The 19112-nt window shown below is 51.1% G+C and overlaps 1 protein-coding gene across 1 annotated transcript; it reads left to right on the top strand.

Moving 5' to 3' along the window:
* The first annotated feature begins 1945 nt into the window (after window positions 1-1945).
* On the top strand, window positions 1946-3302 carry LOC125946300 (uncharacterized protein K02A2.6-like). The gene has a single exon (XM_049669014.1). It carries the CDS (start codon window positions 1965-1967, stop codon window positions 3300-3302), a length of 1338 nt encoding a protein of 445 aa, XP_049524971.1. The 5' UTR covers window positions 1946-1964.
* The last annotated feature ends 15810 nt before the right edge of the window (window positions 3303-19112 follow it).

Below are 19112 nucleotides of genomic sequence, written 5' to 3'. Positions count from 1 at the left end.
CACGGCGTGTGCTTTTTGACCCGGGCCCGGGCCGGGCTCGGGCTTTCTGCGAGTTATTCTCGGGCTTCTCAACTCTGAAAAACATGTATTTTTCGGTCTCGGGCCGGGTTCGGGCCGGTTTCTAGTCGGGCTCGGGCCGGGCTCGGGCTTAAGGTAAAGGGGTAGCGGGCCGGGCCTGGCGGGTAACGTAGATTATTTCCGGGCCCGGGCCGGGCCCGGGTCTCGCCATAAAAGATTTGATCGGGCTCGGGCAGGCCGCCCAATGTAAAAACGGGCCCGGGCCGGGCCCGGGCCGCAAAAATCGGCCAGTGCAGTGCTCTAGTCTGACTTACCTCTAGAAAGTTGTAGTTTACGGCTAAAAACGTACGGAGGTGTCCCGCTGGCAATTACAGGCAAGTTGACGGTGCAGGTAGAGCAAAATGGCCAAACCGCGACCTTGCCTTTAATTGTAGTCCGAACACCACAAATATTTGACACTTTGTTGTTGGGCCGTAATTGGCTAGAGGCGTTGAAGTTGGATTGGACGAGCGTGTGTAATATCGGTCTTGATAAATTGGCCGCAGTCATCGAAAAATTTTCGGAAGTGTTTGAGCCGGCACTAGGACTGATAGCTGACGCATCGGTGAACCTAGTGCTCAAAGACGGCAGTACACCTGTTTTCTGTAAGCATCGACCTGTGCCATTTGCACTCAGGGACGCCGTAGCACAGGAATTGCATTCACTAGTGAAATCGGGAGTATTGGTGCCTGTACAGCAAAGTGATCGGGCTACGCCGCTAGTAGTCGTACCCAAGTTAACAACAAAGTTCGCATATGCGGAGACTACAAAGTGACTGTAAGTGCTCCATCTATTTTCCAAGCCGTGGTGGATGACACGTTAAAGGGTTTGGACAGAGTGTCATGTTTTCTTGATGATGTATTAATAGCAGGAGAAACAATGGATGAATGCTGTAAGGTCGAGGCTGTGCTGACACGATTCAAGGAACGGGGTGTGAAATTGCGGAAGGAGAAATGCAAGTTTTTTGAGAAGGCTGTGACCTATTTGGGCCACGTGATTGATGACAGAGGAATCCGTCCTTCAGAAGACGAGGTGCGCGCTATCAAAGAAGCACCAACGCCAAAAAACAAGAACGAGCTACGCGCCTACTTAGGCTTGTTAAATTTCTATGGGAAATTCGTGCCGAACATGTCAGCACAGCTTAAACCATTATATGACTTGCTAGCTGAGAATGTTCAGTGGAAATGGACGGCTTCCGCAGAAAAACCTTCAAAGCATCCAAGGGCTGGCTGCTGAGTGCGTCCGTACTCACCTACTATGACCCTTCAAAGGAGCTAGGGCTGGTTTGCGACGCGTCTTCGTATGGTTTAGGCGCAGTCCTTTTTCACAAGGAAGGATCTGAAGAAAGACCAATCGCTTTTGCGTCTAAGACTCTGACTAAAACGGAGCAGGCGTAAGCCCATATCGAAAAAGAAGCCCTGGCTGTCGTGTACGGATCTAAAGAAGTTTATAAGTACCTTTACGGGCTGAAATTTGTGATATACTCCGACCATCAACCCTTAGTGAGGCTATTAGGACACGATAAGCCAATTCCTGCTATGTCGGCGGCACGCGTGCAGCGTTGGGCCTTACAGATTGCTGCTTATCACCACAAATGGGTTTATCGCAAATCACGGGATATCGGCAACGCTGACGCACTTTCACGCCTGCCGCTTCAGAACACAGGTGACGTGTACACAGATGACGTGTACAGAGGTTTTTCTATGCTGGACGAGCTCCCACTCTCGGCAGAAGACATTAGAGGGGAAACAAGCAAAGACAAGCTGTTATCAAAGGTCTTGTTTTACACGCAGGTCGGCTGGCCTTCAAAGGTGTCTGATGACGCTTTGCCACCATATTTTGTGCGACGAAGTGAGCTCTCTCTTGACAGAGAATGCGTGACGTGGGGAAATCGAGTGATAGTGCCAATGTCTCTTCGCGGAAAAGTGCTATCGCTGTTGCACGAAGGCCATCCTGGAATGGCACGTATGAAAATGCTGTCTAGAGGCCACATGTGGTGGCCCCGCCTTACGCAAGACGTTGAACAAACAGTGAAATTATGTGTCACATGCCAGTTGACCGAAAATGTGGCACCCAAGGTTCCTGTAATGTCGTGGGGAGTGTCTAGGCGCCGGTGGGAGCGTGTGCACTGGGATTTTGCTCATCGTGATCAGCATTGGTTTCTAGTGCTAGTTGACTCCTATTCAAAGTGGGTTGAAATGTTTGTCACGAAGTCAACTAGTAGTGAAAAGACAATAGAGAAACTGCGCACAGTATTTGCCGCGTATGGGTTACCGGAAGAAGTGGTAACCGACAATGGCTCACAGTTTACATCGGCCCTTTTCGAGACATTCATGAGACGGAATGGCATTCGGCACACTAAATCGCCTCCTTATCACCCGGCATCAAATGGCTGCGCGGAGCGTTGTGTACAGACTTTAAAAAAAATTTTTAAGCAGGTCATGGACGAACAAAGAAATGGGCAGATGAAGTCTCTCCAGCACCGGATCGACCAGTTCCTATTCAACTATAGGAACACGCCAACGGGGGTCACTGAAGACACACCGGCCCAGCTATTCTTATCGTGCAAACCGAGGACAAGGTTGAGCCTTCTCCATCCGGATATCGAGCGAAGGATGAAAGAAAAACTTGAGCGAACAAAGCAGTCGGCAAATCAGCGCCGAGGTGCGTGGAGGAACTTCGAAGAAGGCGAAGGTGTCCTTGGACAGGGTCTACGCCCCGGGGAAGGGGAGTGGTTGAGTGGCAAGGTAAACAAACGTGTGAGTTCAAGCACTTATGTGGTCGGGATAGGGAACGAAGAGCGGTACTTTCACGTGGATAATCTGCGACCGCGAACATTCCAGGAGTGCTTCCCGCAATCGGTTCATGCGCCATCCCCAAACCTCGTACCGCCAGCATGCAGCCAACACATTGTGTCTCGTAGGTCGCAAGGTGCACACCCTGTAAACGATAGCGGTGCGCGAGAGACGGTTCATGCGCCGTCTCCAAACACCGAACCGCCAGCCGATAGCCAAGACATTGTGTCTCACAGGTCTTTAGGGGCACACCCTGTAAAAGACGACGGGGAGCGAAAGGCGCCTGACACCGGTCAAGTAGGTGAACAGGCAGTAGCTGCCAACAAAGAACATGCCACCCCTCCGGACCCATCGTCTGCAGGCAGGGAGTTCAGCGGTAGCGCATCGCCATCTTCCCAACCGGAGCTTCGACGCAGCACCCGGCAAAGACAGCCGCCCGACCGCTACTAAGAACACTTGGGGTGGAAGGGAGTGTTGTGTCATCACCCCTTAGATAGAACGTGTAGTGGCGCTCTGACGTCACTGAAGTCTAGAATTGTTGTATATGAGATAGAACGCACGTGCCTGCGTGTGTATGTGTCTGTGATGTCACTGATTAGTAGCTCTGTATAGCTATATAAGACGGCACGTAAGTGCCTTGTGTTCTTTTCCGTTGTATTGCAAGTGGCAATAAACATGTGTTCTGGCAAGTAGGCTACTGCTTACTTGAAGACTTAACAGTGCCCACAAAACCAAGCTACACTCGAAGCACAACGAAAGCGGCGAACACAGTCGGCGGTCGTCGAAATCTGATCAGCGGCGAAACGCGTCGGCTTTTATACCTGAGTCATCGAAGGTTCCAGATTAATCCCTGATGCCCGCGGGTCTTCCAGAAAGTTCTAGACAATTCGCGTCGGTCATACAATCAGATAACATAAGCGTCGGTGAAAACAGGCAACGGAATGAAGCATCGATAGCGTTCTAGAAACTTCCGATACAGGCGCGTCCTGCGCCGAGCGATAACGTTTAACATTTGTTAGCCGGTGGAAAGCGGCCACCGGTGAAAGATAAACATGTATACGTGTCAAAACCCTCCCCTTAAAAAGCATCGTCCCGATGCTAGAAACAGAAAGCGAAAACAAAACCACGCGTACAGAAAGGGACAAAAATAACCAAGCAACAAAGGACCTAAGTTCGTCAGCGGGCGTAGAAAGGCTTAAGACGCACCACGTGGATGACTTCAGGTCGTGCGCGGCGCCGCTGTGATTGCGAAATACCGTCTGGCACGACCTCGTAGTCCAGTGCGCCAATACGTCGGATGATCTTTTATGGTCCGAAATAGCGACAGTAAGAGTTTCTCGCTAAGTCCTCGTCGGCGTATCGGAGTCCAGACCCAAACACGGTCTCCGGGCTGGTACTCGACGTAGCGTCGTCGAAGATTGTAGCGTCGGCTGTCGGTTCTCTGCTGGTTCTTGATGCGCAGGCGGGCGAGCTGTCGACTTTCTTCGGCACGCTGCAAATAGGTGGCAACGTCGAGATTTTCTTCATCGGAGACATCCGGTAGCATGGCGTCAAGCGTCGTTGCCGGTTTCCTTCCGTAGACCAGGTTGAACGGCGCCATGTGCGTCGTTTCTTGCATGGCCGTGTTGTATGCGAAGGTCACGTACGGAAGGATGGAATCCCATGTCTTGTGTTCGACGTCGACGTACATTGCCAGCATGTCGGCGATGGTCTTATTTAGACGCTCGGTGAGGCCATTCATCTGCGGGTGGAAGGCGGTGGTCCGGCGATGGCTTGTCTGGCTGTAGCGCAGCATGGCTTGAGTTAGTTCAGCCGTGAAGGCCGTACCTCTGTCGGTGATGAGGACTTCTGGGGCACCATGACGCAGGAGGATGTTCTCAACGAAGAATCGGGCTACCTCGGCAGCACTGCCTTTGGGCAAGGCTTTTGTTTCGGCGTAGCGGGTGAGGTAGACCGTAGCTACGACGATCCATTTATTCCCAGACGTCGACGTCGGAAAAGGCCCCAGTACGTCCATCCCGATCTGCTGGAACGGTCGGCGAGGTGGCTCGATCGGCTGTAGAAGTCCGGCTGGCCTTGTCGGCGGTGTTTTGCGTCGCTGACAGTCTGGGCATGTCCTTACGTAATGGGCGACGTCGGCAGAGAGGCGAGGCCAGTAGTATTTTTCTTGTATCCTAGCGAGCGTGCGGGAAAAACCGAGGTGTCCAGCCGTTGGGTCGTCATGGAGAGCTTGCAGAACCTCTGGACGCCATGCTGATGGTACCATGAGGAGGTAGTTGGCTCGGAGAGGCGAGAAGTTCTTCTTTAGGAGAATGTCGTTTTGCAAGAAAAACGACGCCAATCCTCGCCTGAACACCTTGGGCACAATGACGGTCTTGCCTTCCAGGTAGTCTACAAGGCTGCTTAGTTCCGGGTCGGCTCTCTGTTGTTCGGCGAATTCGTCGGCACTGATGGGTCCCAAGAAAGTGTCGTCATCCTGGTCGTCCTGTGGCGGCGGTTCGACGGGGGCGCGAGACAAGCAGTCGGCGTCAGAGTGCTTTCGCCCGGACTTGTAAACGACGGTGATGTCAAATGCTTGAAGTCTCAGACTCCATCGTGCGAGGCGACCTGAAGGATCCTTCAAGTTAGCTAGCCAACACAAGGCGTGGTGGTCGCTCACAACTTTAAAGGGTCTGCCATAGAGGTAGGGGCTAAACTTTGATGTGGCCCAGATGATGGCGAGGCACTCCTTTTCTGTTGTGGAATAATTTGCTTCTGCCTTCGGTAGCAACCGGATAGCGTAACTTACAACCCCTTCTAGTCCGTCAGTCCTCTGCACAAGCACGGCGCCGAGTCCTACGCTGCTTGCGTCGGCGTGGACTTCGGTTTCGCCGTTTTCTTCGAAATGCGCAAGTATTGGCGGCGATTGCAGGCGTCGCTTCAGTTCTTCAAATGCTTCGACTTGCGGCGTCTCCCACTTGAACTCGACGTCAGCCTTCGTGAGATACGTCAGTGGCTCAGCCATCCGTGAAAAATTCTTGACGAAGCGCCTGTAATAGGCGCACAGTCCAAGAAATCTACGCACTACCTTCTTGTCAGCGGGCGGAGGAAAGTTGGAGATGGCCGCAGTTTTCTGAGGCTCGGGGCGCACTCCTGACTTGTTGATGACGTGGCCTAAAAACAAGAGCTCCTCATATGCGAAGCGGCACTTTTCTGGCTTTAACGTGAGTCCGGAGGTTTTGATTGCTTGAAGAACTGTTTCAAGGCGCCGCAGGTGTTCTTCGAAGCTTGAGGCAAACACGATGACGTCGTCCAAATAGACGAGGCAAGTCTGCCACTTCAAGCCTGCCAGTACTGTATCCATGACGCGTTGGAAAGTCGCAGGTGCCGAGAAAAGACCAAACGGCATAACCTTGAACTGGAACAGTCCGTCTGGTCTTATAAAGGCAGTCTTCTCCCGGTCCCTCTCGTCGACTTCGATTTGCCAGTAGCCGGTTTTGAGGTCCATCGACGAAAAATACTCTGCGTTGTAGAGTCGATCCAAGGCGTCGTCAATCCGTGGGAGGGGGTATACGTCCTTCTTCGTGAGCTTGTTGAGGCGACGATAATCGACGCAGAAACGTAGGGTTCCATCCTTCTTTTTCACTAACACCACGGGGGACGCCCACGGACTCTTGGACGGCTGGATGATGTCGTCGCGTAGAATTTCGTCTGCTTGTTGCCTTATGGCCTCGCGTTCGCGCGCCGAAACTTGGTACGGGCTCTGACGGAGTGGGCGGACATTTTCGTCGGTTATGATGCGGTGCTTGGCGACAGGGGTTTGTCGAACTTTTGAAGATGACGAGAAGCAGTCCTCGTATTGCAGGAGCAGGGCTTTTAGTTGTTCTTTCTTATGCCTGGGAAGGTTCTGATTGATGTCGAAAGTTGGTTCAGGTACTATAGACGTCGTTGCAGGTGCACTGGAATCCGTGAAGGCAAAAACACTGCTGGCTTTACTATTTCGTCGATGTAGGCGACCGTGGTGCCTTTGTATTCGACCGTGTATTCGACCGTATTGGACCGTGTATTCGACCGTATGCGACCGTGGTGCCTTTGTGATCGTGCTTGTATTCGGGGCTGAAGTTCGTGAGCATCACCCTTGCTTTCCCTGCACGTAGCTCAGCTATGCCTCTAGCGACGCAAATTTCACGGTCGAGCAGTAAGTGATGATCGCCCTCGATGACGCCCTCCATGTCTGCAGGCACTTCGGTACCGACAGAAATCATTACGCTGGAGCGAGGCGGAATGGTGACGTGTATTTCAAGCACATTCAAGGCATGGTACCTTATGCTTGTATCCGGTGGTATCGCGTTGTGCGTTGAAAGCGTTATCGACTTGGACCTTAAGTCGATGACTGCACCGTGTTGACTTAGAAAGTCCATGCCTAGGATGACATCCCTGGAGCAGTGCTGCAGGATTACGAAGCTCGCCGGGTAAGTGCGGTTGTTTACCGTGACTCGCGCTGTGCAGATTCCAGTCGGCGTTATTAGGTGGCCTCTAGCTGTCCGGATATCGGGTTCTTGCCAGGCTGTTTTCACCTTCTTCAACTTGGCGGCGAACGGGCCACTGAAGACGGAATAGTCGGCTCCAGTGTCGACGAGAGCGGTGACGTTATGACCATCCATCAGCACGTCTAAGTCGGTAGACCGTCGTCTGGCGTTGCGGTTAAGTCGTGGCGTCGGATCAGGGCTGCATCGGCTTGCTCCGCTGCTGTTACATCGCGTCGGTAGGTCTTCTTTCGGCGGCGAAGTGTTGTCGTGAAGGCTCTTGCTAGGCGGTGTGCTGGTACCTCGTTGTGATGATGCGCGAATCGTCGTCGTCGGTGGCGGCGGAGGATCTTCGGTATTGCGTCGTACAGCAACTGCACCTCCATCTGTTGCTGCCTTTAGTTTCCCGGATAGGGGCTCATGGACCGGCCCCGGGCTGGGCCAGTGTATGGTCGGCGCTGCGGCGACAGGTAACGTCCTGGTGACGGCGAGCGTGAGGGTCGTCGTGGTTGCCACTGGGCTCCGGCGAGGTAGTCGGCGATGTCACGTGGCCGCTCGCCAAGCTGTGGACGTGGCGCGTTGACGGCGAAACCTCGTAGGCCCCTCTCGCGGTATAGGCATCGGCGGTAGACATGACCAGCTTCCCCGCAGTGATAGCAGAGCGGGCGGTGGTCGGGGGCGCACCAAATGTCCGTCTTTCTCGGGTAGCTGCGCTGGGTGACAAGCGGACATGCTGGCTGCGGCGGCGGCGGTGGGTGACGGTACTGCGGCGTCACGGGGCCCTGGTGCGAGCGTGAAGGAGGGCCTTGACGACGGGCAACGGCGGCCTGAGTCAGTGCTTCCGGCTGGGGTTGCGGCGATTGCGGCTGCACATCAGGAAGTCCAAGTGAGCGCTGAACTTCTTCTTTGACGACGTCGGCGATAGATGCCACTTGAGGCTGCGACCTGGGAAAGAGCTTCTGCAGCTCCTCGCGAACGACTGCTCTGATGGTCTCGCGCAGGTCGTCGGCGCCTAGCGCTTGATTTTCGGCGTAGTTGGTCAGGGCACGGCGGTTGTATTGCCTGGCGCGCATTTCAAGCGTCTTCTCGATTGTTGTGGCCTCGGAAAGAAATTCGGCGGCAGTCTTGGGTGGGTTGCGCATCAATCCGGTAAATAGTTGCTCTTTGACACCCCGCATCAAGAACCGAATTTTCTTTTCCTCAGACATGTCGGGGTCGGAGTGGCGGAAGAGGCGAGACATCTCCTCCGTGAAGATCGCGATGCTCTCGGTCGGCAATTGCACTCTGGTTTCTAAGAGAACCTCTGCCCTTTCTTTTCGTACGACGCTCGTGAAGGTCCTCACGAAGTACTCACGAAAAAGATCCCACGTCACCAGGGTGGTCTCTCTGTTCTCAAACCAGGTCCTAGCAGCGTCATCCAACGAAAAATAGACATGGCGCAGCTTGTCGTCGTCGCTCCATTTGTTGAACGTCGCGGTCCGCTCGTATGTCTCCAGCCAGGTTTCAGGGTCTTCAGCCGATGATCCACGGAAGGTCGGTGGCTCCCTAGGTTGTTGCAGCAGGATGGGGGACGCTGGGGCTGCCATTGGAGTCGTTGACTTGGCCTTGATCGCTGTGGTCTTCTCGGGAAGAAGTCCGTACTCCGGCGGAAGTCCTTGCTGCCTACGGCTAGCTCGCTGGTCCTTGGTGACGTTGGCGTTGTCCTCCGGTTTCGGGCTTGGATCGCGGCTTTGCGGGGGCGTTCGCTGCATGAACGCACTAGCACCTTCACCAGATGTCACGCAGTAGTGACGCTGAAGTAAACAGTCGTAAAACTGTGTATGAAGAAACTAATTCTTTATTGGGCGAACCTGTGCCCACAAAAGCAAGCTACACTCGAAGCACAACGAAAGCGGCGAACACAGTCGGCCGTCGTCGAAATCTGATCAGGGGCGAAACGCGTCAGCTTTTATACCTGAGTAATCGAAGGTTCCAGATTAATCCCTGATGCCCGTGGGTCTTCCAGAAAGTTATATACAATTCGCGTCGGTCATACAATCAGATAAGCGTCGGTGAAAACAGGCAACGGAATGAAGCATCGATAACGTTCTAGAAACTTCCGATACAGGCGCGTCCTGCGCCGAGCGATAACGTTTAACATTGTTAGCCGGTGGAAAGCAGCCACCGGTGAAAGATAAACATGCATACGTGTCAATATATATACTATAAAAAGTACAACGAACTTGACATCTCCAAACTTTAGTTCACCACCTTATCTATTGTCAGCTAGGGGAAGCACTAGCACAAATATGACATTTTAAAGTCTCCAGAAGCTAAAATTAGGTCATATTGCAATCCAGATGGTCTGTCTCCTTCCGATGTCAACTATCCAACGAAATGTTGCTTAGCTTCAGTGATCTGGCTAGAAATGGCATTACGTCCAGGAAGACCCAATATCATTTTACTTACCTTGTCAATACTGATGTAGCTTTGCAGATGGAATAATATCAAAGACTCCAGCAACACTATTACACAAGTTTTCCTTGCATGGATGTTTGGCACGTACACGAATTTAGATACACAAAAGACCCTTCCATTATAACATTAATTATAAAGGAATTGAGTGTCTCCCTGTTATCTGCTACATAAGTAAATCAATGAGGATGCTCCTATTCCTCGCAATATTGAAAAAAGCTTGACTTTACCGACAGCACCAATCCCTATGGCCCATTTCTTACAACCTATCAAAGCATCACTGAAATATTGGCAAAGCCACAAAAGCGATAAACACGTGTGAAAGCCACGTACGCTTAACATAAAGCAAGATTATTCACACAAATGAAGCACTAAAGTAGCCAAAGGTTTCAAACAATTTTTAATAAATCAGTGACACGCCACCACACAAGCAAAATGTTTTAATGCACCTCCTAGAGTTTTGCATTGTGGGTGTCTGTTATCACAAATTGGTCACTTCACGATTCAGGGAGCTGGCTTAGACAGTTCCACAGGCTGATGCACCCGCAGAAAATTCAGCGTGTTAAAATGATACTTGACCTCAGATTTGGCACCTGCAATTAGAAGGTAACACAAAATATTAACAAATATGTTACAGTGAAACTTCGTTATAACAAAACTTGATAGCACAAATTATTGTATACAACAAAATGACATTTCCGCTAATATCCCCGAATATATCTGTGTTTTTATAACCTCGTTTAAACGAAGTAAAATTATCCTGCCAATAGATCGAAATGCCCGACGCTTGCAGGTTCGCTTCTGCTTTCCGCAGGGTAGATCACACATTCGGTGCCGATGTTTAAAACCTTTAGGTATTTGCGTTGAATCCACCGTTGAACACTGGTCCTTGTCACCACTACGCGTAGTTGCGTGTAAGCAGACTCTAGATCGCCATCGCAAATTCTCTCATTGCGGCGCCGCGCAGGTTAGTTAGTGCAGCTATAGGCGTGGCCTCGGAGATTGCGCCGGTGCAACTTCGGAGGCCAGGCCTCCCAGGGTGTACCACGTGCTGCTCGCACATGACAAAAATTGTTGGGTTCGCAGCGTGCAACATATTCAACCGCGTCACCGTTTCGCCGGTTTCGCGATGCTAGAGACGACCCAACTAAAAGCGGTAACGAAAGATCATCACATTGAAACAGAAGGCAGCTATCGTAGAGGCAATCGTGTCAGATGCTAAGTGGTCTGATAAGGACGCCGAAGTTTCTCTTGCTGTTTTATTAGAAGTTCAGTGAGCACGTGGCCATGTAGTACTACTGCTGGCCGAAAAGCCGTCTTCTTCTATACAAGTTCAAATTTGTGCGAGACATCGCGCACTTATTACAGTGAACGGCAGTAACGAATATAATGACGTAATTTTGGCTCCCCCTTCAACTTCGCAACAAAAAGATTTTATTGCATATGACTGATGAGAATTCCCACTCATTTGTACCGCAGCCTTGTTTGCAAACAGTAACTGTTAGAAATCCGACCGAGGCATCTTCCGTATGCAGATGCAATAATGTCATAGCTGCGATTCCGGCTTATATGTAGCCTCGGTAGCAAGCCCCCAAGATACTACCGTGAAATCCGGATTCTTGGCGATAACGACAGCCTTGTCCAAGAAGGCCAGTGCCATGGTTGGAGGCTGCCACGTCCTCCGAAGGTACGTCGCAAGCGATATTTTTCGTTTTCACATCATACACATGCTGCAAGCCCTTTTTCGAAACTGCATCTTTTGTTGATTCAAATGTAGTAGCAATTTGCACCGAAAAACAATTCTACACCGTGTCCTTCACATGTACCAGTTCATGATGCAACGTGCTGGCAGGAACATATATGCGCCGCGCGTCATAGGTGTTCAGAACACGTGGCAAGGCCTCCTCTTGAGGACATATTGAATGGCAACGTCAACTCAAGGACGCGCGGTCAAGCGAGCTCTCACTGGTCAACCTGAACGATGTTCTACGCAACGAATGAAACACTTCCGGGGTAAGCGCACTCACAATGTTCGCGACGTACTTTGAGCCATGCGCGTAGCCCGGATACTTTTTTCGGGGGTGGGAGTGGGGGGAGCTAAAGCACCGCGATCGTCTTGACTGCGGTACTATGTTCTTTTAAGCTCCCAGGCGTCGGAGAAGCGTTGAGACGCGAATGCCCATGATAGCCACACGTTCGAAGGATACGCGCCTTTGTTAATAGGCGACGTGCCAAGCACAAAAGCGGGCAGGGGGCCGGCCGTAAAAAAAGAAGAAAAATTTTGAGGGGGGGGGGGCGGAGCCTAGTCAGCCCCTCCCCCCTCCACCTGATACGCCTCTGCCCTGAGCGTCCTGATAAGAGCAAATTTGCAGGGATGGCTGTAAGATTTTCGCTTTAATCCTGGCGACCATATTTCGGACAATGACTTGCACAGAGTACGTCCGAGTGAGCCTAACCGGAAATTTTCACTCGTTCCATGAAATATCGTGGAGGCCTGCCACATTGCCAGCCACGCGCCCTCGAGCTCGCACGACCCTCGCCTATGTCCCTCGAGTGAGCAAGGCCATCGCAATTGTTCTGAAACCCTATGAAGTCAATGCCCCACGTTTCGGCCCACTAGTTCCAGCATGAACCGGCAGATGTGAAGATGCAGAAAGTATGTTTCAAGCATTGTATACAGAACAGCCTGCGCTAATCGCGACTAGCTTTACATGAGCGAAATCAGTCTCTCTGAAAGCGCTTGAAGCAAGAAATCTATTTCAAAAAGATGGATTGAAATGAATCAAAATTGAAAAAACAATATCCTTTCCAATGCACTTGCAGAGCACGTGGCAACCTGAATATGCCACTAATGAGACAAGGCTTCTATCATTGCCAAGGAAACTGGATTTGAAAGCAGTAGCTCGCATCCTTTGCTATAAGCAGACTACAGAAAAAAACGCTGTATCGCAACAACGGCAATCTCCCGCCTACATACGCAGAATGCCGTCGTTTCGAGCAGTTCGTGTTGTGAACAAGGTTTTCCGTACGTCCCTTTATTATCAACACCTTTTGATCGGCGACCTTTCTTTTTCCCTTCTTGTAACATGAACTCCAGAACCAAGAGAAAGCATAAGCCAGATGCAGCATTGAATTTGAATTTATTATCCTAGCTGCTTCAAAGTATGCAAGTAAATTTGAGTAAAAAAACTGAAGACGGCAAAATTCTACTTATTAATCACTCTTGGGGTTTAAATTAGGATACATAGATTTGTCAAGAACCAAGTGCAGCAGCATAAAAAAAAATCCGTCCAAACTAGCAGTCAATGAGGACACAAAAATACATATGCCGCGCATACAAAAGACACTTAGAATTTACTTTTTTAAAGGCGCAAACGATAGGACATTACATCTGTGTGTTATTCTGAAGGCCAACGTCTTGTTCTGTCATTACTGAGGTCGCAATGACTTATTCACCTTCTCCTGTCATCCTCGCCTCAATGGTAAGCTCAGCCTAGTTAGTGGTTCGCTCAGCTTACCGGTGACAGCATACTCAATTAAAATGACAATTACACAAGCGCCATGGGCTAGCCATATCACGACTTCAAATCATTACGTTAATAAGTACCTGGAATAGCATGCCAGGCGAATAGCCAGGCTAACATTAACAGCATCTCATTAAAGAATGTTTCTCTCTCTCTCTCTCTCTCTATATATATATATATATATATATATATATACATGGTGTCCCAGCTATCACGCAGCACGATTAACAAAAAAGAGGAACGGCGTTACGCGAAGCCAACCTTGAGCGTATTGTTTCCCGTACAGTGGAGTAGCCGCCAGTAATTTTTTCGTTACTGAGATTTATTAATCATCTGTAATTAATTATCTAACTCGGGAAGTACTGTCCTAATTATCAAAGTGTCAATAAAAAGGTTGTAGAGCAACATGAGAAACTCCTGATACAGCTTTCTGTTGCTCAATACGTGCTACATAAATGTATTTTTCCGAGTGTGAAAGAAGTCCACGAATACACGCACAATTGCCGCACGACTGGCCGCTCGAGGCACTTTGCCTATATTCGCGGGCTTCTTTCATGCTCAAAAAACACTTTTATGTAGCACGTATTGAGCAACAGAAAGCTGTATCGGGAGATTTTCATGTTGCTCTACCACTTTCTCATTGACACTTTGATAATTGGGACAGTACTTCTCTAGTTAGGTAATTATTTACAATTAATTAAATCGCAGTTACGAAAAAATTACTGACGGTTTCTCCACTGTACTGGAAACAATACGCCTTAGGGTGACTTCGCGTAACGCCGTTCCTCTTTTTTAAAATCGTGCTGCGTGATAGCTGAGACACCCTGTATATATATGTGACGCAGAAAGCAGCTCAATAACGTAATGGCTTGAAGCATGTGATATGACTGGGCCATTGCGCTTGCCCAAGTGCTATCCAAATTGTTCTAAATTACTCGATGAGGTGGCCTATTCTATGAAAAATGAAAATGTTTAATTGAACAATTCATAGTAACACAAATTAACTTTTTAATAATTACTTTACTGCTCATATTGTTACGGGGAGAAAATATATGTATTTACAATACATACAGTTAGAGGGTTGTAGCTCTGTGGCCAGGGTGACACCATCTACCGAGCTCCGAGACACTTCAGCCTCTTCTTCTCCAACCAACGTCATTTTGTCCACACCGGTACAAACTCGTACGTGACAATAACCCCCCGGCGGAAGAAGCATCGTCTCGATGCTTCTTAGGGTGTCGAATCAGCGTGCGAGTTATAGGGCTTTAGTCGCGAAACGTGCACGATATCAGTTCCTGGAATGGTAGAAGACTTCGAAGTCACAGGTGAGATCTCATATGTGAGGCTGGTGACTTGGCGAAGAACTCGGTATGGCCCGACGTATCGTGGCAGCAGTTTTTCGCAAAGGCCGACGCGACGGGAGCGTAAACGAAGCAGGACAAGGGACCCAGGGCTGAAATGAGCGTCCCGACGACGACTGTCATAACGGTGCTTCTGGATAGTCTGAGATGCCAGAAGACGGTCACGGGCAATACGACGTGCCGCGGCCGCGCCAACAATGGCGTCGTGAGCATAGAACGTGGTAGTGGTGGCGTCAGAAGCGAGCCGTGAGTCAAGAGGCAGGAGAGGGTGACGGCCATATAGTAGATAGAACGGAGAATAACCAGTAATATCGTGACGCGACGAATTGTATGCAAACGTCACGAAAGGTAAGGTGCAGTCCCAATCCCGGTGATCATCACTCACGTACATAGAGAGCATGTCCGTAAGAGTACGGTTGAGACGCTCAGTAAGTCCGTTTGTCTGTGGGTGGTAAGCCGTCGTGAACTTGTGGGACGTTGAGCAAGAGCGAAGGAGGTCGTCGACAACCTTAGAAAGAAAACAGGGGCTTCCATCGGTGAGTAGCTGACGGGGGGCACCATGATGTAGGATCACTTCATGGAGGAGAAAATCAGCCACATCAGTTGCGCAGCTTGTAGGGAGGGCCCGCGTTATGGCATAACGCGCGGTATAGTCCGTCGCAACATCCACCCACTTATTGCCCGAGGATGAGGTAGGAAATGGGCCAAGGAGGTCCAGGCCGACGCGGAAAAATGACTCACTGGGGATATCTATAGGCTGAAGGTGGCCAGCGGGAGACAATGGAGGCTTCTTGCGGCGTTGGCAAAGTTCGCAGGCAGCGACGTAGCTTCGAACAGAGCGATATAGCCCAGGCCCGAAAAAGCGTCTGCGCACACGGTCGTATGTACGGGAGACACCCAAATGACCAGCGGTAGGCGCATCGTGTAACTGCGAGAGAATTGTCGAGCGCAGATGCTGGGGAACGACGAGGAGCAGTTCAGCACCATGTGGATTCATATTGCGTCGATATAAGGTGCCGTCCTGGAGAACAAACATACGGAGAGAAGCGTCCTGTTGCTCGGAGGTAATGCGTTCGATGATGGATCGCGAATATGGGTCACGACGCTGCTCGTCGGCGATGCGTGAGAAGTCGGAGATCGACAAAACGCAGGTATCTGTATCGGTTTCGGTGCCATCGGGTGGGTCGACAGGGTAGCGGGAGAGGCAGTCGGTGTTCTATGTAACCGCCCAGATTTGTAGGACATGGAAAATGTGTACTCTTACAGGCGTAAAGCCCAGCGGCCAAGACGGCCTGTCGGTTCTCTGAGTGAGGAAAGCCAACATAAGGCATGATGATCTGTCGCGACGGTGAAATGTCGACCGAACAGGTAAGGACGAAACTTAGCAATGGACCAAACAAGGGCCAAGCATTCACGTTCTGTTATCGAGTAGTTTCGCTCTGGTGCAGAAAGAAGACGGCTAGCATACGCGATCACGCGATTAGTGTCCCGCTGTCATTGCGACAAGATAGCGCAAATGCCATGGCCGCTAGCATCAGTGCGAACTTCTGTGTAGGCATGCGGATCAAAATGACCCAACACGGATGGATTGGTAAGGCGACTGATGAGCGTTGAAAATGCTTCAGCCTGATCGGGTCCCCAACGAAAAGTGGTGTCCTTTTTCAGAAGGTCTGTGAGAGGACGAGCGATTTCGGCAAAGTTCTGGATAAATCGCTGAAAATAGGAACACAGCCCTAGGAAACTGCGGACATCAGTAGAAGAACGCGGAAGTGGAAACTCACCGACGGCACGAACTTTGTCAGGATCAGGCTGGACGCCAGAAGCGTCAACCTTATACCTTATATCGACGCAAGTGACCAAGTACTCGTATTTGGCGGCGGCCGAAATGGCATTTTGCAGAATTGAGTTGTAGGCCGGCACGTCGAAAAACATCAAGGATAGCTGAGAGTCGGTGAAGGTGGCTCTCAAACGTCGGGGAAAAAACTATGACGTCATCAAGGTAGGAGAGGCATGTGGTCCATTTGAATCCGCGCAGAGGAGAGTCCATCATGCGCTCGAAGGTAGCAGGGGCATTACACAGTCCGGAAGGCATCACTTTGAATTGGTAGAGACCATCTGGGGTGACGAAGGTGGTCTTTTCGCGATCTCGTTCATCCACTGCGATTTGCCAGTAGCGGGAGCGCAAATCAATCGATGAAAAATAACTGGCACCGTGTAAGCAGTCCAGCGCGTCATCAATACGCGGAAGCGGATACACGTACTTTTTCGTAATCTTATTCAGGTGACGGTAATCGATACAAGATCTCCAGGTATTGTCCTTCTTTATAACCAAAACGACAAGTGACGCCCACGGACTGCAGGAAGGCTCGATAATGTCTTTGGAGAGCATTTTGTCCACATCCGTTTGGATCGCCTGGCGTTCAGCCGCTGACACACGGTAGGGCCTCCGGTGTATAGGAGGAGCGTAACCAGTGAGGATGGGATGGGGGACGACACGGGTGCGACCTAGCGATCGATTTCCAAAATCAAAGATGTCTTCATAGGACATCAGAATACGGCGAAGGGCGTGGGCTTAAGCAGGCTGTGGGTCAGTAGCTATCATGGGCGTAAACTTGTCGTTGCTTGAAGTAGGACGGTCGGAAGCTGCAGCAGTGTCGAATCGTGGTTCGAATTGAATTGAATTATGGGATTTTACGTGCCAAAACCACGATCTGATTATGAGGCACGCCGTAGTGGGGGACTCCGGAAATTTGGACCACCTAGGGTTCTTTAACGTCCACCTAAATCTAAGTACACGGGTGTAATCGTGGTTCGGGCGTAAGAGGAGCTACTCCACACTCTTCCAAAGGGGACAGCAAAGCGAGAGATACACCCTCAGGAAGCACTTGCAGACACGAACCAAAGTTCAGAAGAGGAAGCCACGCTCGACTGTTAACAAGAGTGACAATTGAGCTTGGTAGTGCTATTTGGCGTGCCAGGAGAACGTCGCAAAGTGGTGACACCACGTAAGGACCATCTCGAAGTGGAGGAGAAGGCGACATGAGGACGTAGGTCGCAGCATCAGGTTGCAGGCGAACACATTCAGCAGAACGAAGTCGGGACTTGTGGTGTTCGGTCGGGTCGGCAAAGTAATGGGGCAGTTCAAGGCGAAGGGTGCCGGTTGCACAGCCAATAAGTGCTGAATGAGCAGTCAGGAAGTCGATTCCAAGAATCACTTCGTGGGGACACTCGGCCAGTACAGTGAACAGGACTAACACTGGACGACCGGCAATGGTAACACGGGCGGCGCACATTCCCATCACGGCTGTTGTACTGCCATTAGCCACTCGGATGGCAGGCGACTCGGCAGGTGACAGGACTTTACGGAGACGGCTACGAAGATCTGATCGCATAACCGACACCTGGGCGCCAGTATCGATGAGGGCTTGAACGGGTACATCATCAACAAAAATTTCAACAAGGTTCGGTCGAGCAGCAGCGGTCAGCAGAGGTTTTGCAGTCCCAGTCGTCAACGCAGCCTCACCTCCGGGGGCTCCATTGCTTAGTTTCCCGAGAAGCGGCCCGCGTAGGACGGGGACGAGGGACGTCGAGGTGTAGGCGAGCGGGACTGACGGCGTTGCGGCGAGGGCGAGCGGCTAGTGGTGTTTCCCCGAGAGGGAAGGCCGGCATGGTATGGTTCAGAAAGGGGCGACAGAGACCGAGGGTCTCGGTCGAAGCAGCGATCAGCGTATGGTCGAGGCGAGGACTACCAACGGCTACGACGGCAGTGGCGGGAGATGTGACCGACCCGGGAGCAAGCAAAGCAAATTGGCCTGTCATCCGGTGTTCGCCACTCAGAGGGGTTTCGATATCGTTTCGGGAACGACTGGCGAGTGCAGCAGAGGCAATGACAGGAGCAGTAGGGGTGGGACGTGGGCGGACGGCAGACTGGATATCCATGTTTGCAATTTCTTGGCGGACAACAGCTTAAATTAGCGAGATGGTGATGTCGTGCGTATGGGGATAGTGTGAACTTGGAGCCATAGCCTCAAGTTCGCGGCGGATGACCTGTGTCAAGCTTGGCGTGGCAGGCGGATGTGATGCCGGAGGGTCGTTGCAGGTGGAAGTGGCAGCCGTATTGGGAAGTCGGTCGAAGCGTTGGACGATGCGTCTGCTCTTCGCTTGCTCAAAATTCCGGCATTCCTTTATGATGGATTCAATCGTTGAGCAGTTCCTGCAAAGCAGGAGGTTGAACGCATCGTCCGCGATGCCCTTCAAGATGTGTCCAACCCTATCGGCCTCCAGCATGTCCGCGTCCACTTTACGGCAGAGAGCCAGAACGTCTTGAATATACGCGACGTACGATTCGGTTGGTGTCTGGACACGAGACGCTAGCTCTTGCTTGGCCTCCATTTGACGTCCCACAGGTCTTCCGAA

The sequence above is a fragment of the Dermacentor silvarum genome, chromosome 6 (assembly GCF_013339745.2).
Source record: "Dermacentor silvarum isolate Dsil-2018 chromosome 6, BIME_Dsil_1.4, whole genome shotgun sequence".
Lineage (NCBI taxonomy): Eukaryota > Metazoa > Arthropoda > Arachnida > Ixodida > Ixodidae > Dermacentor > Dermacentor silvarum.
This window is presented reverse-complemented; position numbering and strand designations above follow the sequence as displayed.